General features: G+C 35.6%; 1 protein-coding gene across 1 annotated transcript in view; it reads right to left on the reverse strand.

The window, feature by feature from the left end:
* PRKN (parkin RBR E3 ubiquitin protein ligase) overlaps nucleotides 1-23,590 on the reverse strand; it is a 671,877-nt gene that overhangs the window by 86,440 nt on the left and 561,847 nt on the right. Inside the window, exon 9 of the mRNA XM_014875951.2 lies at nucleotides 22,760-22,909. Within this exon, the coding sequence (XP_014731437.2) occupies nucleotides 22,760-22,909 (150 nt within the window). The remainder of the gene's footprint in view (nucleotides 1-22,759; nucleotides 22,910-23,590) is intronic.

Consider the following 23,590-nt stretch of genomic DNA (forward strand, 5'->3'; position numbering starts at 1 on the left):
CTAAAATGATGAAAAATGTGCAACATGTTGTGGTGCAGGAACATCAGTTATATAGTAAATGTAATTCCAAGTGGAACTGTAAACTGGAAACCTGCTGGAGACATAGAGTTCTTGTTTTTCTTTCCTTCACTTATGACTAAAATATAAACATATATCTGCAATTCAATATTCACCTCAGTTCATGAAAAAAAAAATCCCTCATAATATTTACATTAAACTATTTCTGGTGTGTTATATTTTCCAGACTGGCTTATGAATATAATCATCTATTCCTAGTAGGTAAAGGACCAAAACTCCCTGATATTTTTGTCACATTAAAAAAAGTAAGTTATTGTTTGGTTTCTTCTCTTTCTGTAAAATTTGCTGGTTTATTACTGCATCTACTGAAAAATCTTACATATAAGAGTGAAATATATACTCACATATATTCATTTACATATTCAGTATACTTATAATTCTTAATTCATTAAGCACAACAAACATTTTTGGTTTAGGAACCATAGTGTTCTAAGAATTATACAAATTAATGAAACAAAGAAGATGCCTAGCCAAAGAATACAGTTAAAAATTGGAAATGGTAGGATAAATTATATAGTCAACAGTACTACATCACAGCATCTATAGGCAGAGAGCAGAAAAAAACCCATCTGTCTGAACTCTAAAAGGATACCTGTAAACAATAATTTTGAGATAGCTGTGAGTCAGCTAAATCTGAAATCAAGCCCTATCAAAATATTAATCCTAGATCCAGACCACAGAGATGACAGGATTCCCTCAAGGGACAGCAGGTAAATGCTGTCAAAACCTCAGTCTTATAACATCCATATCAGCATCCAAAATGAAGTGTTTAAAAATATAGCAACCTATAGATTAAATTATATATTAGGTAATGTTTGGCTTTTTCGATTTTTTATAATGGCCCTACTATGGAAAATAAGTGGCAAATTAAAAAAAAAGAGTCACTGCAATGAAAAAGTATCTGTTAAAATGAACTAAAAAATCTTAAAATTATCTAACAAAAAATGTTAAAGCAGAAAAAAAAAAAGACATTCAAATCCATTTTCCTGGGCTCCAAATTTAACCACCACAGCCTTTCATATACAGAAAATGCATTTTATGGATTAAATAATGATGAGTTGGCACTAGGCAACTTTAGGGAGATTACGTGGTGCTTTTTAAAGAGTTTCTCACTCTGATTAGAATAAATTATAAAATTAAGTTTTCATTCTTCCATGAGAAAATAAAGGTTCTTCCTATCTTGCACCTCATTATCCATTTTCTAAGCTGAAGGTCTATGATAGTTTCATACAATGATATGAACTATAATCTAAGTAAAATCAAGCAAACCTTTCTCAATGGTATCAGGAAAAAGGGTGGCCAGGTTACTATGAGCATTTACATTTTCAATGAGCATGTCAACTCTGGAAGTTAAAGCTTAGTTATTTTTTTGAACTTCCAATTTCAAAACCTTCAGAAAGACATTGAGAATGAAAACAGGTAGCAGGGAAATATTTAGAAGCCTCACTGGGGTATTTCATAATATATATATTGTAACTGGCTGTTTAAAGTTAAAAAAAAGAAAAAATAGTTGGCATATCCTGGGCATATCCTAGTGGGTTTAACAGACTAAAGCCTGACAACCCATTTAATGTTTATTAACTCTTTCTCTATCTCCAAAAATGGTGTAGGTTTTGCAGTCCTAAGAGACATCTGGAAGCACTGAGGTACAAATTAAGTAAGCTAAGGTTAAAGCTGTTTTCTTTACTGAACCTTATTACATTGAGAGTTCAAACTATTTTTTTTTTAGAAAGGAAATGATTTTAGCTCTCACGGAACATTTACATGCTTCTTATTCCAAAGTTTATTGACAGAACTTCTGATTTATTCTATGACATAATGATCATGGTCTCTAAGGGAGGTTTGCTACAGTTATGTGTAGACCTTAAGAACTTTTAAAGCAGACCTAATTAATAAGTAAGCTTTAATATGCATGCCCCTTATTTTTTAGCAAATTGTATCATACAGCTCATGTTGTACTTATCTATATCACGATGCAAGTACAGACATAAATATATAGGCTGTCACACCCTATTGGTACTGTGCTTCTCTTAAGATCACCAGAACATTATTTCTGCCATAACGAAAGTCTAGCTTCATAAATGTAGTCACAACTATAATAATTCTCTCAAACAAAAGCTAACGTACATTAACATTAATAAGCCATTGAATGAGACTCCAGAAAACTCACATTTCTCTTTCATTAGTTGACTTAAAATCTAATTTAGAATATGAATGGAAAAAAAGGCAAAGTGATAAAAGTTACCCAAGGGGTTAAAAGTATTTTACGATACGAGTGCAAAAAGAGAAGAGGGACAAAAATAACCCCCAGTTTGTGAGAGTCTCTCTCTCCAAGTGGAGGTTTAAAAATTGGTACTTAGCAAGAATTCTGAAATTGTGTCTCTGTAGGGCATTAAAAAAAAATCCATTAATGACATGTCTTCTGTTGTTGAAGTGTCTATTATGAGGCTCAGGCTGTGTGAAAGCCTATCTCTCCACAAGAGAGTTATGACAGGCTTGTCAGGAGGGAAAGGAGATGGCTGAAGATGGATATGTGCTGCCCTGTTGACAAGTGGTAGGGACAGGCAAGGAGATGGATCACTAAAAATTTCCATTAAATCAAGAAACACACAACTTGCCCCTAAGATCACCTCTGATAGTTTCTTAGACCAGCTGCTTTCCTGACACCCTACGGAGGAACAAATTGCTTTCCTAGCAGGACATTTGGACACTCCCGCATTAATAGATATGGATCCCAGCATGCCAAACCAAGCAAGAAGGCAATTTAATATGAGCAACACTGTCATCTCAATTTAGGACAACAGTTAGGATGCCCTACAGGGCATTGCAACAGCTTCTAGAAGTACACAGTGTAAGACATTCTTTCTGTCTTAAGGCTATAGAAAGCTGGTATTTCTAGTAAATAGCCAAGCCAAGGAGAATGGAAAATGCAAATGCATAGATGACAACAGCATTGTACTGTCTAGGAGCATCAGTTTCAATTCAAAGGCCTTTCATTTCCCTAGAGAACTGCAGCAAAATTTGCAGGGAAAGAAGAGAGAGAAAACCTTGAGGAGAGAGGAATAACAATAGGCAGGCATTTCATTTTCAGGTGAAGGCAAATTTCAGAACAAAAATTTAGCCAGTTCAGACAGCTGTCTAGCATAACAGCATAACAGTGTTAACAAACAGGGAGAGCATAGAAACTTTTAGTATGAACTTTCTGATAGTGAATGCTTTTTAAATCTGTAAATCATGCTTTTATTTTTGCAGGATCCAGTCTTCATTGCAATCTGTAGCAAATTTTTAGGAAGGAATAAAACTTGAACTTGTCATACTTCGAAAACAGTGTATGCTATGGTGGGGCAAATCTCCACAACTATCTGGAAATAAGGATTGGGAATTCCCTGGGTTACCAGTGCCTGCATTCCTGCAAGTCTTAATTAGTTTTGTGAAGCAATGATTGTTTGAACATATTTGGGAGGAGAAGGATGAATAATGTCATCATCTGATGAAGAGGAAAACGAGACTTTTTCTGAACCTGACTATTTCTTTAGGAAGAAAACCTCATCAAAGTCTGAGGAAGATGTTTCAGTATTAAGTGGCATTGCAGTCAAACTGCCTTGAATGGCAATTTCAGAAGGAAGTAAAAAACTTAGGACTATTGGAAAGGATTTAGGGAATGACCATAAGAGAAAGGGAGTGAGCAAACGTGTGTCTTAACTGCAAAAGAGAACTATTTCCTCTATGATAAAGCAAAGTTATGACCCCTTATCTAGATATCTTGATCAAGGATGCTTAAGAAAAAAATATTCCCTGATCCACTATCTATCACAAGTACACTGATATTCAAAACATTTCCATCAGCAGTGCAGGCCCAATGTTCTGAAACTCTTCCCCTGTGCACAACAGTGTGTGCCCCTTGGTGCAGGTGTAGAGTTACATCATGGGCCCAGACATCTAACCAGGATCAGGAAGACATTACAGAGATATTTGCTCCTTGAAAAAGACTTGACCAACACTAGATATACCACTTCAAATCTTCTGTGTGAGCATGGGGTATAACTGAAGTGCTAAGGTTTTGTCCTCTGTCTTCAGGGGACCTGCTCCAGGGCTCCTCCTCTAACTGGCGCCTCCACGCTCCATACGCAGATGGTACAAACAGAAACAGCATCATTACTTGGTTTGCAACTCACCAGTTCCAGAAGCAACTCTAGGATGTCTTGATAACTCCTACTCTGACAAAACCAGCAGCTGCAGGGGAGGGCCAAACACTTTTGTCAGGAGTGTAATTGGACAGGGGATCCTTTTGACTACAATTCTCTACTGTTCATACAATTTTCTTATTCAAAACAACAAGAAAATAGAAGGCTGGATGTTCTGATGGATTTATACACTGTAAGCCCATTGCACAGCCAACATATGATGCAAGAGACCTGTGCTGTCGCTTGAGAAGAAAGAGGATGTAGATAATTGTTAACTGCAATGCCAAAAATGTGATTCCCTGGCTCTACTGCTCTACTGGCATCTCGGCTGCAGGAAGCTGTTTCTGGTCTCCCATGTGTCACATGTGTTAGTCAGATGGTATCATTCAGGGCTATGCAACTTTAAATTGATGTTGGGTAGAGTGAGAATACAGGTTTTTGGAAGCAGTGACCTTTAAGAAGAAATCTCCCCTTCCCCAAGCCCCAAAGCATTATGAAGAATATGAGAGTGATAATAATTAAAAAAAACCCCAGCCAAATATTAGAAGCTACACAGTTAACCACCTGTGAAATTACGCCATAAAACCTAACAACTTCTTCTTGGTAAAGAAATGTCTAGACATTTGCTTCATATTCTCTGAGCTCTGCTCAGGTCTTCAAACTGTCTTTTTGTGTAACAAAACGAATCAGTTGTTTGTTAAAACATTCTAGGATAAGCAGCAACTACAATTTTCCTGAATCTTGACTAATCTTCACATTTAAAATGACACTATATATGACAGACAACAAGGCACAGCTGATACTTCCAGTTTTTTTCACCATTGCTTTGAAGCACATGGAATGAAACAGCTCTGAGTAAACAAATCAAAGTGGTACTCACTCACTCCAAATGCGTGGTGGAGCAAGTCACTACATAAGAAAAAAATATTCCACTTGCCTTTGCTGACAGGTCCACATTGAAAAATGAAATAATTCAGAAATTTTTTATGAAGCGTTTACAGAATATTTCTAATAATGTAAATCAGGAATTTTAAATTTAATGAATAGTATTTTAGTGGAATGATTTTGTGCCATTCTTATCTCTGTAGCTGTTTACAGAACTCGCTTGTATGAGTAAAACCAGAATGTTAACTTGTGAAGTTATTCCAATCCTGTACTTTAATCTTATTGATTGCACACTTCACTGGTCACTAATTTCAATTCCTTGATCCACAATCAAATGCTAAGCAATTCAGTACAAGTCCTAAAGACATGACAGCTGCAGTTAAACTGTGCTACATAGTGGTGTAACTGAACTAGAGAACCTCCTTGCTTCATCTGACTCTGCCCCTCATGGTCAGAAAGGGTAGGCTTTGCTACTTTGAAAAAAATATTAGCTTTAAATTAAAATGCAAGCTAGAAAGCTGAATCGCTGGCTTTTCAATGTCCATTCTCACTTTTCTTCACTGTGATATTTTCAGGTTTAAAAGAGAACAAGTGGAAAAAGCTTTCCAAAACTACTCTTGAGATACCAGATCTAAAAAAAGGCCATATACGAAGAGTTAATAATTCCCTAGAAAAGATGCTGCTCAGCTGAGTGAAAAACTACATGCCAGAGGTACTATCATTATTATGAAATTGGAACTACCATGAACTGCTCAGAATATCAAACAAGGCAGACGGCCAGAAGAATGAAAGTAGCCAATGCTAAAAGTGATGTTAGGGGAAAAGTCAACTCCCAGCTAAGATTCCCATTAGCTTTTGCCATCTGCCTGATGATTCAAGTTTAAAATACCAATCTCATAACTACTTCATCAGAAATAATCATAATGTGACATAACGTTCTTAAATATTAATAACATTTATTTTCAGAAGCTAAGTTTATATTATAGGCATATTGCTTGCAAGCCAGACAACCATCCTTTCAAAACCAAATGAAAATATTTTCAGATTTTTGACAAAAATACATGTTTTAATATGCTTTTCTAGGTACAGTCAAATGTATGAATCAATACAAAACCTAAGAATTTTACTGAATTCCTAAATACACTTCTAGCCTATAATGAGATTACTTGTTCTGGTATCAGTAAGATAAAGGGAGCTCCCTTCTTTAAACATTTCTGTGCAATTTCAGCTGTTTACAGGTATTATATAGGTATATGTGCAAAAACACCTTAAATTATTGAAGAAACTTTGAAAAAATAAATTTTGTATTCTGATTGCTGTCATTCAAATATGTCTTCAACTTCCATTTATGATAACTTCTCTTTGGCTATGGCATGAACTCCTATAATTTTAATATAAAAACAGATTAAATAAAAGGTGTGACTGAACTTGATTGTCAAATTTGTTTTATCCAGTTTAAGAGACTATTTTGGAAAATCCTCACATGACAAGGAAACTCAGATATGAACAATCTTCCACTCCTAAAAGCCTAATACTTTTCCTTACTCATTTTCTCCATATATTCAAATAGAAAGGTTTAGCTATAGAAGTCTGAAAAGCAGGAATACACACACAAAAAAAAAAGTCATTGCAACTGTTCATTGAATTCCAAAATAAAAGGAGGCTCTATGAAAAGGATTATGCGATTCACAAAATATCATAAATATCATAAAAATATCATTGGTAAAATGCCATAAAAGACAGTTATACTACAGGAGTTTCTTTCAATGAATAAGACTTCTCTGGTGCTTGCAATTATTTGAAAAATACAACTTTTGCTGAACTGTGTGTACACAGGTATTGTTTACTGTGTAAATTCACAGGTACATCTTAACAGAGAGATAAAATGGGGAAACTGTGAAAAAAAGTCTTCTAGAAATTAATGTAGCAGGAATAGAGTTATTTAAAAACAATAATAAGACTTGATGTAAGTGCTGCATTTGAGAGGACAAGAAAGGTAAGAAAATAAACCATACACAAAGAAAGATAAAAGAACACATATAAGATATAGAAATGAATAGCTAAGTGCTGAAGAACCAATATACTACAAATAAAATGTGGAGGGAATTAAGTGAATCTAACTGTACCCAAAAGACTTAAGATAAATATGAAATCTTGCCAAAAAATTGAAAGCATTTTTCTGTTTTAAAACAGAATTAGTTGAAAATACCTGAAAAAGACAAACTGAAATACTCCTTCATTTGCTTGATAAAAGCTCTGGAGGCTTTACCTCAAATGCATTTTTTATAGAATTTGGTAAGAAAAGGGGGAAGGGTGAAACCACAAGACAATGATAGGATTCAAGGCATGGAAAACCCACATGCACCTACACATACACCAGAGCACAGCTATGCATCTTTAAATCTGAGAAAGACATCTAAAAGTAACAAGTTGGTCCAAAGGACAGAGGAGAAAATAGCACTGAAGAACTATCATATAAAAAGGTTTCTGGAGCTCAGTGATGACGACTTGCTTCCATACTTTAATGTACAGTCAAGGGGAAATACAATAAAATAATTGCGAGATTTATATCACATTCACAAAATCTGAATGGCCTTTGCTATGAGAAAAAAGACAAGAAGACTGACAATTCCCTGCCTTTTACACAGTCCTATGCCTCAAATTCCACAATTTCCATGAACATTTTCAACCAAATCAGTTACTGAATGGGACCAGTTACAGTGTGGACTTTCCTGTGTCATTTCCAGACTGTTCAAAGAACTGGGAGATGGATCAAACATTTTGGAGCTCTGAAACTGTGGGCTCTATAAACTAGATAGATTTCTTTTTTAAAGGTCAAGTTCAATGTTTCTTTCCTCATAAAATGTCCACAGTGATTTTATACATGGTGGCTAGTTTATTCTGTGTTATCATGAAGCATCAGCAGTGCCATTTCATAAGCAGCTGGCTATTTGAAGGAAAAAAGATTATCTAATCAAATCCTGGCAGTGGGAACTCACAGGAGAGGTGAAAGAACTGATGTGACTCTGAGCTAGGACTGGCTTTCTGTAAAGCAGTATTTAGAAAGACTCCATGGGTATGAACTCTCTTTAGGTTTATATATGTTAGTTGCTGACAGCATATAGGCATTCTGCTATTGCGCTTATTGGATTTTATTTGTTTCAGCTGGCTTTTATTTGGGACTCAGTATTTCTACAGCAAAGTCTGCTACAGATTGGAATGAGCAGACAGTCAAGCAGCTATGGAGAAGTTGTTGATGGCACATCTCAGCAATTTATCTTCCAAACCAAGTGGAATGGGAAGAGGCCAGGAAAAAAGGCCCTTTTCTTGGATAAGAAGCATGTTAAAATGGACATCTTCCTTCTTCAACTGAACAATAACATCAGCAAAGAAAACAGGGCTACTCTTGCTGTCTTATTTTGGATTAGGAGAAATTACTGTGATTTATATATGTCAGTCCAGCATTTTGATTTTCTACACTAGCACACAGCTGACTCAAGATCAGGTTGTGCTCCCGGAACACCTTCTGCCCTGTTGCTGTCTCTCTATGCATTTTTTTCTCTTAACATACAGTTGTTTGTACCTGTCTACATAAGAAAATTTATATTTATTCTTACTGAATTGCTATTGAATTCCAAAATGTTTTCTGTCCCCCCGCTACATATCCTATGCAAATGTAAAACCTTACTCTATAATCATTCTTCATGGCATCAGAGATAATACTAAAATCTATCAACCTCAGGACAGATTTGAAGCAACTCTCTGCTTTAATTGTGAAATGCTGATAGTCTGTACACAGCTTTCCAAGTAATTATATACACATTTAATGAAATTATCATCTGGTCTTGTATTCCTAGTTCACCTTTGTGAATTTTATATGAAACAATGCGAGAAGCTTCGATGGATTCAATACAGAAAACATCATCTATTTCTCTCCTACCGACAAGTCCTGTTACTCTGGCAAAGTAAGTTAGATTGATGTGATAAACTCTTATTAAGTCCACACTTCCTGAGACTTTATCTTCTTGTCCTCTTTCTTATTACTAGTAGTTTAATTATTTGCTACATTTTCTCCTCAGGAATTCAAGTTAAAATCACTTGTCAGTAAATCTCAGATTATGGTGTTTTTTTGTCTTTTTAGACATAGATTTCATGCTTTTGCCTTTTGCAAAATCTTTCCTACCCTATTCTTAGAGGTGATGATTAATGTTCTGGATTTTCTTCAGCCATTCCTACAAGAAAAAATTTCATCAAGTGAAGTGGATTTGAAAACGTCTTTATGCTGTCCTTTCTCCACTATAGTATGTATTTTTAGTTCTGTTTCACTAGTTTTAGCTCTGTTAACCATCTAAGCAAGTTTGACCTTTTAAATTTAAACATAAAAGTAAACACGTTTGCCTTCTTGAAGAATTTTAATGATACAGATTCCTCTCAATGAGAAGCCAACTAAAAGCTTCCTTATCTTTCATGTTACTGTTTCTCTTCTTTATGGAAAACCTTCTGAACAGTATTTGGTAGACTTCCTATTAAAAATATTTTATTTCATACCTTGCACTTTGTGATTGCTCCTGTGTTTCTTCTGTTTTTCCAGCTATTCAAAATGACACAGTAACATATGCATGCTTACATTTTGCATTCATGTCTTTCTTACATCTCAGGTCATAAAAAGGTTCACTGTTCAAGCAAGTTGGTCTCTCCTTACCCTTCCTAATCCTCCTTTACATTGAGCTAATTTACCATTGTGACTTTATGATTTCTTTACTGGCTTATCAGCTCCCTTTTTCTGCTTAGAACTGATTTCTTATTAGTTAGACAAGAATGCCTATTTCTACCTTTCAGAAGTCACTGTTTTCCTCTTGCCTCTCTTGCAGAAGTAATGTTTTGTTTGATTGATTTTTTGTTTGCTTTTGTCTAAAGGACTTATTCTAAAAAATCTATCTCTAAAAGATTAAAACTTTTTTATTTGAGTTGACCACTGGTCATTCATATGAAAGAATTTAAATACAGTTTTTTTCTGACGCATAACGAAGGTGAACATGTTTGAATTACATTGATAACATTTTTGCAATCACAAAACTTTTGCAGATGTTATTAGGGCAATTTATTTCTGCCATGTGTCACCTCTTCAGCAGGAATACTCTGCATGGGTTAAATGTTTTTAAATGCAATTTTTGAATAGTTATATGTCACACTCTGAAAATAAAGACTGAACTGTTCATTCTGTGTGGACTGAAATTATGCAAGAGATCTTTTGCTAATAATTAATGTCACGCCCCACTGGGACAAACACTATTTGCATGGCTTATAATAAAAACAATTCAAAAACACTAATGTGTTTCCCTGAACACTGAAAGCTTGTGATGCATTTTATGAAAACACCACTGGTGAGAACCACAGCAGCATATAAAAGCTATTATTGCATTGTACATTTATTGTACAGTTTATTTCCTCTTTGATTTATTTAACTCACCAATTACCAGTTGTTGTCACCCCTCTCATAGCAGGATATGGTGGGTTTCTAGCTCAGAGCAATGCTACTGTTTGGCAGCCACATTTTTTTTCCATTTCCAAATCCAGAACATTTTCCCAAATAACTTTAGGTAACTACTTCAGGCCCAGAAAAAGCTTCCTGTCAGTGTAAAAGGATTTTAAAATATGATACTTGTAGATACTTGCAAACACAAAATTTGGTATCCAATCAATATACATTCACAAAAAATTCTGCAATGGCCGGGACCTCATGTAAATTATCATGGTCATGTGGCCAGGCCATTCTTTACACAATTGATGCTTAAACATCTTTGTGAGGCTTTCACCCACTTAACAGACCTCTCACTCTGTGCACACCTGCAGTTGTCCCCTGGCTCCTTTCACACATGTGCCCAGCAACTTCTACAGTGCTGCTACTAGGTCTGCACTTCAGCTCATATCATCATAGAAAGGGAGGTGTAGGGAGGGATATTCAAGATCACCCAGCTGCAACCCCCCTGCCATGGGCAGGGATGTCACCCACCAGTTCAGGTTACTGAAACTACCCCAATTCCATGTTCATCTATACAAAGATGTGGCAGGTAGTTTCCCATAATTCTGAATACATGCAGCCAAGGCACACACACTCTCATCTATACTTTTATTCCTTTATGCCAGAGCCGCCCACCAAAGGAGGTAACAAATTCTAGGTTTTCCTTATAGAATACACATTTTCAGACTCTGCTTGAGATCTCTGGAGAACCCATGCTCCCTGCTATCTGGTATACTCCATCTCAGCCTGCTTACTGGGATCAACCAACCAACCTCACACTCACTCACAGCTCTCAGCAGAGGAGTCAAATTAATGTTTCTGTTATCTCTTTCCAGGTTGTTCCCACAAAATGGAGGAGCAACTTCTCACTCTTTGAGTCAAGTAAAAGGAGTGAATATATTGGTGTGTGGGTGAGAGTTTTGAATAATCAGCAAGTTCCCACCATGTTTTCTCAGACCTTGCCTTAAGGCTGCCCTCACTTTCCAATTTTCTCCTCCTTCATTCTCCAGTGGGAACTTGTGGATTTTAGTTTTGATCTCCTGGTGGTTTTTAAGTTTTCAGCTTTCTGATTTAGGTCAAATGTTGCTGAAGGTCTATGCCAACAGGTATATGTAACTATTCAACTATTTTGTTTTTTCAGAATTATGTTGCTCTATTAGATTTTAACATAAGTATCCTTACCATAAAAACTAAGGAATTTTAAAAAGCATGTTTAAGAGACCTACAAGAAGTTCCCTAAATAAAATAATAAAATTTACATTAACTTTAATTTGAAAAGTAAGTAGAAAACAAAGCTTTCTTTAGATATGAGAATGTTGCACAACATGCCTCATACCTATTTTTTGTTTTCAGACTATATTGACTATATTTAAAAACAAACACTGGCTTTAGCATGGTGGTCTGAAATTCAGTATTTTTAATATAACTATTTCAGATGTGCATAAGACACTTATCAATGTCATTATCTGATTTTACATATATGAGCATTTTTTTACTAAAAAAATGTATTAAAATGACAGAGGTACATACATACTTATTACTGCTATTTGATATTTCTTAAGGGAAACAAGGCCCAATTTGACTAGCCTATTTTACTGCTCATTTAATTTAGTCTCAAGAAGTGAGCCACCAGTACCTTTAAGCCTTTCTCTTTATCTCTTTACTTATTCCTTTTAAGTGTCAGTGAAATAGATTTGCTATCATGGCAGTGATTGTCAGCCAATATAATGTTAGAGATTTTGGAAAAAAAAAAAGTGTGGCATGAATTATTTAATTTTTTGTGAAATATGCGGATAAAATGGAGTTAACTGAGTCTTGACTATCCACACATGATTTTCTGCCCTTAGTCAAGGCCTCCATTCAAAGACATATTTTATTATCCTTATCAGAATTTTTACTTCTCTCTCTCATGAGGATTTTATGGGCACACACTGCATTCTCATTTTCTGTTATTTCCCACTGAATAACAGTTGGTCACTGTTCTCCAAATCCGTGTCCTTGCTTTTCATTCAGAATGTTATTACTGTGCAAGGGATGACTTCTATTTAATTTGGTCATTATATTTTCATTTTATTTTATTTTCATAGTTTGCCCTTGACTTTGCAACATTTTCTTTACTCCCTTTTTATAGCTTAGTGACCTTAATACAGTTGTTAAAGTTGAGATGCAACTTCTATTCTAAACTTACTTTCAGAAGCTTATAACTTTACCCAGATATTCTGTTTCAGGCTGAGTGTTTATTAGGCTTTGTTATAAGGGGATTTTTGTTTTAAACTTCATAAGCATTATCTATTTGTTTTGAGTTATCTAACTTAAAAAGACAGCAATTTTGCAGCAATCAAGACAGTTTTCAGATGCTTTTTTTGACTCCGATAATTGAAAATCAGCTTTGTTTAAGCACTTCAAACTCAGCTTTGATTGTAGAATAGTGGCTTTGTTATCTCTTTGAAATGGTTTTGAAATAATAAAGTTTTGCATATGACATCATTATTAAATACCTTACTAAAATACTAGTGGTGAGGGAATTGATCTTAGAATAACTCTGTTGGACTTAATTTTATTTTAAAAAAGCTATTAATTTTTGTACAAGAACTACATTTAGCTATACTTTAAATATTTTTAATGCCAATTTCATACCACTCTTTGTGGAGCATAGCCCAAAGAGATGCATTACAGAGACCAGTTAACCTGGATTCTACACAGTACATAGAAGTAATGCAACATGTGCAATGAAAAATAAACATTTCTCTTATACTGGTGAAATGACAAAGAGTAACTTTGCTTCATTCCACCAATATACTATTGTAACTGTAATGTGTTTGAAAAAGCTTTTCCTTAAAGATCCAGAGAGAAATCCTATATAACTGTAAACCCAAGAGCAGAAGTGGGAAACTTTACGCAGGATCTTGTTATCACAAAAGAAATATTTTCCAGGAAAATGTCAATGCACAATACCATCCCTATGGTATGCTTGTACTCTGCATTTTCTGCCATTCTTTTCTTTTATCACAAAGACTATGAAAGTCTTCTTAAGCTACTATTTTGTGCCTTCCACATGAAGAATGATGTTGTAGTCTTGCAAAAATGAACCAAGAGCATGGCTGACAAACAGAGATTTTACGTATTTGCAGATTCAAAGTAAAGTAGAGAAAGACACTCTTTTGGCATTACTTTGGTCAGCTTATAAAGAAATACAAAAGCTTGCAAACATTTTTAATTGGGGGTACTTATTTTAGTAAAAAAAAGCGTCATTATTTGTAAGTTCCAAACTGACACAAATGACTTTTTTTCATGTTTGTACTTACACCGAATAGACTTAAACCCCAGATCTCTACTACATTTTTTTCACTCTGACATCCTACAACATGAAGCCTACAAAAGTGCCACAAAAGCAGTAGAAAGACATGATTTTTCAACATCTGTGTAAACTGCTCACTTTATGAATCTTGTGCTTTGCTTCTGAGTTGGGCTACATGCTAGAATTATACCAGCTACATGATGAGGACTATTCTTCTTTAGCATTCGGAACTTTGAATTTTTATCCTGGCCAAGCTAAAAAGGTCAGTCAATAGATTCATTTTAATCTAAAGTCTTATTGTTCTGGTCCTAGCTCTTTACTCCATCATTTCTCACTGATTAAGCACCTCCTGCTTTTTACAATAATATAATAATACAATCTGAAGTGCTTCAGGAGGCCTTCATATGAAAGGCAATAAATAGGTTTATTTGATTCATATTTATTTTCCTTTCATTTATAAGTGATTTCCTGCATTCAGCCCATGTTTCTCTTTCCTATTCAAATACAGAAATTTTTTAGAAGATTGCTCAAGTAAGCCTCTTGCACAATTAGAATCCTCCCCTTGGCGGCTGCCATTCTCAATCAGCACATCCTGTCCTGATTGCATTATTGTTCCCTCTCCAGTGATTCAGCGATAGATCTGTTTATTCATACCAAATCTTCCACTAACACCTAGTTCTGATAATTTATAAATTCATTTGTATTTGTCTTACTGATTATGAAACTGCAGTCAGTATATGAGCTATTTAAGTAAGAAAGCTCAGGCACCTCTTGTGCTCTGGGACAGGCTGCTATAACCAGGACTTCGTAATCTATTACTCGAAGGATATACAGGTTGATTTAAAATGGCTACACTTTCCTATCATGTGCAAAGTGTTTCTTTCTATCAAATAAGGGAGAATAGTCTTATACTGTATGTCAGTTAAATATGAAGACAGAATACAGAGCTTTGTTTTTCATACATGCAGAATTAACTGGCAAATCCCATTAACAGTTTATTTTTCCTTCTTTCTGATTTTTGCACTCCATGTCTTTTCTGATGGGCCACATGACAATACATTGTCCCTGACTGCCACACATATTTCTAGGCACTTCGCTGAAGAGGAGAGGATTAGTAAGAAAAAAGTAGTTGCAAGTTCTCTCCAGTCATAAACTTCCCTTATACTTAAGACTAGATAGAATTATGAGTTCATCTAATATAGTCTCCTGAGCATCATAAGCCATTAAACATCACCCAGATACTGCTACATGGAGCCCAATTACTTTAATTAGACAAGAGTACCTCAGTCGTCAAGAGAGTAAACTGTGCTGTGCCACAGGCATAGTCCAAAATAGACAAAGATGTCATCAAATCCTGTGTCTCTTCAAATAACAAGGAATTTCTAGGTGAGAAATGCCCCCTAAAATTTCTGGAGATTGTATTTAGCTCGTCCACCAACTCTGGCGGAATAGCAAATCTCTGACAATAAGTTCTGAGAGAAAATTTTGACCTTGCCTCAAATTCAGTGATCAATTTATCCTGACCTGAGGATGACAGCATAATACACTCAATGAGTACCTAAAGCCAGGAATCTCTCCAGAGAAGGTACTTTTTTGGGGAGGTCTTTTTCCACAGCTATGTGCTAAAATCAATTTAGGGTAAGCTGTGTATTTTAAATTATGCACATTTTTTCATTGCATCTACTGTAAAATGCTGTTCTCTTTCCACAGGTGAAGAAAATGGAAGCCCAGGCATCTTTGGCTCTGGAATCTAAATACTGAACAAGTGACAAAGTCGAGTGTTTGGTATCTCTAATATGAAAATCCCTAGCATCCTTCCAGGGGATTGCTTGATCTAACAGTTTACAAGGACTAAGAGTTAGTTGATATATCCTAAAATCAGCTACTGATGTGATTTTAAAACCACCTGCTATTTTATCTCAAGTCTCAATTTAAAATGTGTTTCAAATGCTTGCAGCTTCAGTTCACTCGTTTTTCAGACAACTTGGTTAAATTGGGAGCATTTATCTTCTGCAAAACAATTGTTACAAATCCCAGTCTGAGCTGGTTTACATTCACAGACCTAGTTCCTAGGTCTCTGTGTCCAGTTTTGACTTATCTTTACAAGCAAGAACTTGATTTTATCCTAGTTTTCTCTAATACAATTTCCTGACTCAAATACACTGTTATTCTTATATCTGTGATATCTCTAGATTACAGAGAACATCATCTTCCATCCTCTTTTGGGTAACTACCTCTTTTCTCTGCTTCCTTGATCCTGTCTTAGAACACATATGACAGATTTTAATAGTTTTAAATTTTACCAGGTAGGCCACAGAATAATAAGTCAAGCAAAAACAACTGAAGACACTACACTTTCAATTTGCCATTTTCCAGATGTCTGCATGATGCAGAAGTCAGGCAAAAGCTATACCCTACATAAATCAAGGGATACAGAATTTTATCACAGGAAACGAGTAATCTCATAATATTTTGGACATCTAGCAGACAAAACTAATGAAATTTCAGTTTTAGTTCACATCAAATGGAAGACACACATTTTCTAACAGCATTTTTCTAGGTAGTATTTCATGATTTGTGATGTAAAGGAAAAATAAGTTATTGTTCTACTATTAAACCAAGTGCAAGTAATTTATTTGTTTTCTATATAAAAAGTATTTCTTTTTCTTTTGCTAGTCCTGTGAACTAACGTGATCCATATTTCTAAAAATGGAAACATTCTCTAGATTGCTTTATCCACGCACTGCTAACAGCTGATTTTCATATCAGTCGCCAGATCAATAAATCGCCCTGTGCAGCAAGACATGGGCAATGGAAATAATGCACCTTGGCAGCAATATATAGCTGGTTAATTGCACAGTGCAATTCTGGGGTAAATACCTTATTAAAACATTAGCATTCTACTGCATCTTAAAAAGCCTGATGCTTTTACAGTTAATTTTAACCTATGTAAAACAGTACCAAACAAAACCTCCTAAAAATCCAAAAAGAATTCTGGTCAGCCTGTCATATTTTAGCAATTCAACAACTTGCTCAGCTACTGAAGCATAATGTGTCAACAAGATGGAATTCCACTTTCTAAAGGCTAGAGTGCCCACTCAGTAGAAGAAAGCAATTCATGATTGCTGCTAAGAGCTTGTGGCGCAGTGCTAGCAACTCAACATTTAGCAATAATAGAAAATGTCTGTCTCATTTTCATTCCCCTTGAAAACACTCCCTATACAATATTATGAAAGACTCCTGCTGTGAGTTGGTTTCTTAATCGCAGCAATATCTTCAGCTATTACCTTTTCCATGGTCACACCTTTCTGGTGAATTCTCTTAAAAGCAAAAATTTAATGACATACGGAACAAGGACAGATACCTGAAATGTAATAACAAGGAGTAACCCTTCAATTTTGCAACAGCTATAAGATAGCAGCAATCTCCTATTTCCATTTTAGTGTTTTCCAAATGACATAAAGGTCTCAAGGTCTTTTTTTTTCTGAATTATTCCTCTGTTTTTCAAAACCGTGAAGCCTCTATTTTCTGCTTCAACTTAGATTCCCATCTTAAAGCTAAAGGGAAAAATTCAGATCATTTTACACACAACCCTTCTTCACCCATGACCTTTTATTCATCTGATTATAAAATTGAAAATATTTTTTTCAGTGCAAGTACTTTCAAAGGTTGTCTTGAATTACCACTACTCATCTTGACTATCTTTATATCTCAAATTGTTTTAAAAGTTGCCTATTTCCTCTTTATATACATTGAACATTCTCCTGGTACTACTAACAGAGAAACAAAGCACATGTCCTGAACCACACATTTATACCTACACCTTTGTTTGAAAATTAAGTTTTTGTGGTTAGTCAGACTTCTAAACATTTTGACCAGACACTATATATGGAATAATATGATAAAACCAGACTCAAGAGGGACAGGAATTAGAGAAAGTCAGTATTGATCATGACATGCATTGCATTAAGACTGAACTTCACAATAAAAGACTTATAGCTTCCAGATGTGGAAATCGTTTTTTATTTCAAAAACTCTTGTGCACTTTCACATATATGAAACAGTATTTGCAAGCTGGTTCAGATTGCAGAGGAAGTATAGGTGCACTCACATAGCACTTCAACTGGCATATAAAAGCCTAAAATTAGACTAAATTAAACAACCCCGCTCCAGAAGTTTAGAAGGACATACACAACTAACAAAATCATCATTTGAATTATCAGAATTAAGTGGATAAGAACTTGTTGCTTGGAAGTTTTTACAATTCAGATCTGTGTCCTCAAAGAAAAGATTTCCCCCAATTGTTTGAGGTTTGCCTACATGCGTATCAGTGGGTTTAACAAAGACATTACTGCAGATGAAACATGTCTGCTAGGACATGCATGAACAAACGATGATGAATCACAAAAACCCCCAACTTTGCAAACAACAGGAATATGTATTGCACTTCTCATGTAACTATTTTAGTGTCCTCTATTCTATTTAGATTACTGAAAAGGCAGACAATTATTAATCTTACAAATATGGTGCAATTGCTTTTGACATATGCTTCCTTAGCCATGGAAGAAGAATGCAAGAAGAAATCAATGAGAAAAAATTGCTGGGTAGAGTAAAATTGCCTTAGGGATTTTGTTTTATGTAATACAACAGCCTAGGAATTCTATTTATAAGGAAGACATGGTATTTATATCTATTGATTTTTTCAGGGACCTCTTGTAGTCTGCAGCCATAAAACTTCACCTGTCCTAGATGGGAACACATCTCTTGATGCTCTTCAATGCACTACGTATATGGAACAGTATAGATAGTGTAAAAGAGATTAAATAAACCCAAATTTTGTATTCCCTTTGCAAAACTATAAAATTTACTTTATCACTGCACATTTAATACATTACATTTGAGTACCCACTTGCAGATTGGAATTTCACATTAGGGGATCTCAAAGAAAAACAATAAAACACATCAATTAGGACAGCTTATTCCTAAGATCTTTTAAATTGTCACCTAGACCTTAGTATAGTTTAGAGTCATCTCAGGACCTCCACAGACCTTCGAGAGTCAGGTCTCCTAGCCAGGGACTATTAAAAAACACCCAATCTGTGGAAATCATTCTTCTTCGTGATTGTATATGCTATGGAATGAATAAACTCAAGGGGGAAAGACTGGCAGAGGCTCTGTTTCCACTATCCTCTATCTCCCTTCTCACCTCATTTCAAGGGATAGGTAAACTGATACTGCACGCTGCAAAACATTTACCACTGTTGCTGCACAACATACCATTGTGGATGCAAAAATGGGGATGCAAAATCTGGGATGCAGTTACACATCAGTCAGTTATCATCCCACTGACAGATACTGACAAGGAATGTTGTGCAAGGAAGCTGAGCTGCATGTGTAACATATACCAAGGCACACTTCTTAACAAACTAGTTGTATAGTCCCTTTTGAAGATCCATTCAAACCTCTTTTTAACTCCAAGCTTCTTTAATGTGTAGTAAATAATATGCCAATATAATATAAAACAAGACAAAATGTTTTATTCATAAAGCTTTTGTATGTCTTGTTTACCACAGCTTTTCCTGTACCTAGGCCAGCTGGTACAATATGTACTATCTACTATGTTTTGTTGCTGTTTTCTAGTGTTAAATATGCCAGGACTTTATAGCTGAGCAATAGAAGTTAGTAACATAAGTCTGATGCATAGTAATGAAGGTAGAATAGTGTATAATGGTAATATCTTAGTAAATCAATCAATAAGTTTATGGCTAATAATAAAAAATATGAAAGATTAGACATCAGTAGAGTCAGTCAGTGGAACCACAACATGACTGTAGGTGAGGACTATTCACAATCATTAAAAGGATATCTTATCTGCATGCTCCTATTCGGTCAAAATAAACCTTTTGTCTTGTTATTTTTTTTTCCTGAAAAGCTGAATAGATAGCAGTGCCTGACTGCAGAGGGTACATATGGAGATGCTTACATTTAAACCTCCTTTCTCATCTTTTTGCTACAGTTCTGTATAGGCATTTACCAGACTCTTTCTAGACCCTGCATGTTGCTGTTTCCTAATTTCCTAAGTCAAAACAAAATCCATCTTTTAACTTTACCAAAGGCCCTTTTAGCAAATTATAAGCACTCTCCTGGAGATTCACATTTCCCTTTGATAACAATGGCAGTTCCTCTGCAAAAAGACATTCTAGTTTCCCATTCCACGGAACAGAGCAAGAAACTGAAATGTCTACATCCTAGCCTGGCTCAGTCACCTGTTCATTTTTCATGATTCCTTCAGTTTTGGTCATAGTCCTTATATGTTTGGGACTGCCTCTCACAGTTCTCTCTGAATATTGAAATATTTACTTTGCTTCCTTCCCTGGTGGCTAACTTATTCTCTTTTTTGGTTCCTTTACTTTCCTACAATGGCTGCTGAAACCTGTTGTCCCTCACTCCCTTGATTTTCTCTTGACCACCTGTCCTTCCTCTCTCCCCTGAGTCATCTCATCAGCAAATCAAAATCCTCAGCTACTGGACAGTTGTTAGCTACCATAACATGCCAATTCAGGCCAGAACAATCAATTTGTTCTGTTCAATAGGCGACTATTTCTCTGCAAGGGCTTTCGTGTGAATAACAGACGGCTGATGTTGAGTATAACTTGTGCTGCTATCAATATGAACTTCAACCAAAGACAGAGGTTCAAATATCCCAAAAGAGACTCTACATAACTGAAGTACAGATTAAAGAATCTCCAGATTCACACTACTTTCCTTATTTCTTTGCTTAGCAGCTTCAGCAAGGAACATATTTCTAATCGAAGCCGTACAGGTTAAGTATTACAAGACATCTTTTGCAGTCTTTTTTTTTGGATGGATAATAGGGACATTCTTTGTCTCTTTGAGAGCCTTTCTTTGAGCTTGTAAATCATGCATACACTCATGAGGGAATGTTGAGCTCTGAAATGGATCTTCCTGGATTCCATAAAAAATTAGTGGAAGGCCTTCACACTGAAAAAGGTCAGGTTTTGACTGGGAAAAACAATGTCATAGTTTAAGAATAGAAAACACTGAAAATGACTTCATAAAATAGAGTAAAAATAAATAGCTTTTCTAACTATCTTGGTGCTCTTGCAGGTGGATCTTTTACCTTCATGCACTTTCATCACCAGCATCTGATTTCAGTGCTAGGACCCTCGCCACATGAAGTGTTTGACAAATCCTCCTTTAAGTTACCACTTTTGAGGGGGCAAAGAAAGATCCAAAGGCATAAATTTTCCCTCTGTTCCATTATGGATTCTGAGGAAGGACCTTAATGTTATCAAAATTTGGCTTCCAGACCAGCCTCCTGCTTCTCATTTCAGCCTCAGTGAAGTGTACCCTGTAATGTTCAAGACTTCACATAATTCAAAACAAAGGGTGAGCTTACACTCAAGGCTGCAGATCTGATCACTACCAAGCACAGCACGGAGTCCTTAGAAGGAAACAGCAGTTTGCTAAACCAGGCAATGTATCAATCCCTTATGCTACATACACTTTATTTACAGGGCATTTGCAGTTTCAGAACGATGATGAATGAAGCCGCAAAATACAGTATGATTTTCACCACTTCCAGGCAGAGACCTGAATAAAAATTATATGTGATTTTATCTTTTCTAACCAATTCCTAATAGTTAACCTAGAAGCATTCCCTTTTGTTTATGCAGTCGTGTTTCTTATTACTTTCTCATATTCTGCTTTATTTTATAGCCCATGTCTGCTCAGTGAAACTAGGCAGTACTCTGTTTTACATGCACCACTGCATGGACAGATAGGAAGTCTTACCAAGGTCGACAGATGCTAACCTACTCAAAGAAGACAAGTTACTGCGACTTCCTAGTTCAGCAAACTATTATTCTTCCATGGTATCAGTTTGGGCAACATCAACACTGCAATAAAAAGTGCATTTTCCACAAGAAAGACAGCAGAAGGAGCATCCTAGTATTTTACAAATATAGATATTTTATCTTCTCTCATAGTGTTTGTGGAATTCTGCCATAATGCCAACTATGGAAAGAGTCACATAGTGTAAACACCAGTTAGTCACTCTGACAAAACATTTAATAGGTTCTTTTATATATAGATTTATCTCTACATACATCTACTTCCCCCAAAGCTTGATTCTTGTAAAGTACTTGCTTTTTCTACTGCCAAAAATGTTGATGGTCCATATGATGTAATCTCTTAGCAAAAGTATTTTCAAGTTTCATCCGATTTTGATTTCCATAAATCTACCATTAATTTTTCATTCCCCTTGCTTAAAAGCAATTTTTATGAGTAAACAAAAATATTTCTATATTTCTTTTCATCATGTATTTTAATGTGCACGAGCAATGTCACTACAGTGTCACGAATAGGCTATTCTATCTCTCCTTTTTGTGTAAAAAAAATTAATATGATAGTGAATGGTTTGTTCAAGATCCTGTTCATTTTTGCTGAGTTCTAGGAGAAGAAAGAGTGCATTTGGATTTTCATTTGCACAGTTCAATTTCTCACTGTAACTACTCAGCAACTTCTTAAACCAAATAAAGCAAAGAATTATGGAATGGACACATTCTATGTGATGAAGTCATCATTCCTAAGCCATTGTGCTATATTTAAATTGTTTATTGAGCTGTCTTGTCCCACTTTGTGTGACGGGCAGTTCAGAGTCACTAATGGAAAAGGTAAAAAAGCCAACCACATTTTCCCCCTTCGTCTTAGTGTTTGTTGTACAATATCAATTATTTCCCACAGCACTAGAAGGAAAATGCAGGTTCTTACCCCACAGCCTATCCCGTTGCCTGGCTCACAGACGATTCTCCTCAGCCCTGGCTCAGGAAGCAGACCTGCCCCACAGCCAGGGGTTGGACACAGCACTCCTCCCATCTGCAGCACACATTCCTCGGCCCCATAGCGCTGGTAGCGGCTGTACTGCAACACAAAACACACCGGTGTTAAACTCCGAGCAGCACGCAAAGATAAACCCCAAGTCCTTGAGTTTTACTCTATCCAACATAATCCAGTCAATTGTTCTAATGTCTCACATGCTAAGTTCAGGTCATTTGACAAAAGTCTAAAACTTTGCAGTATTATTAAATGGGGTGTCACTCTGCTCCAAATCACATCATGTGCATTGTTTTCTGGCTCACAGACATTTTCACCACCAGAAGACTTCGTGGGATATTAAAATCAAGAAAACAGCAGACTGTTTCTGTAAGTAACATTGAGTACACTTATATTACTATAAAAAAATATTGTAAACATCATAAAAATAGTCCAACAGAGAAATTATAAATGCTGTGTGCAGCATTGAAGAGAACACACAAAAAACCCCCTTCAGGGATCTATAGCTAGAAGCAGTATAATGTTTTAGACCTCAAGGGCTGTAAAAATTCGCCTAGGCAACTTTATTTTAAAAGCAAGCTGATCATTAAACTGATCAGCAGAATAACTCTTATATGCATTCATTTCAATGCTAGGTGTATTTTTTTCATGTGTCTCACATGACATTTTCTTAAGCTTTTTCACTTTTCATTTAATTCCATCCTGATAGCCTAAAAGGCCTTAGAAATGTCTTAATTTTAATGATGGAGACACTGACACACAGAAATA

The sequence above is a fragment of the Sturnus vulgaris genome, chromosome 3 (assembly GCF_052056855.1).
Source record: "Sturnus vulgaris isolate bStuVul1 chromosome 3, bStuVul1.hap1, whole genome shotgun sequence".
Lineage (NCBI taxonomy): Eukaryota > Metazoa > Chordata > Aves > Passeriformes > Sturnidae > Sturnus > Sturnus vulgaris.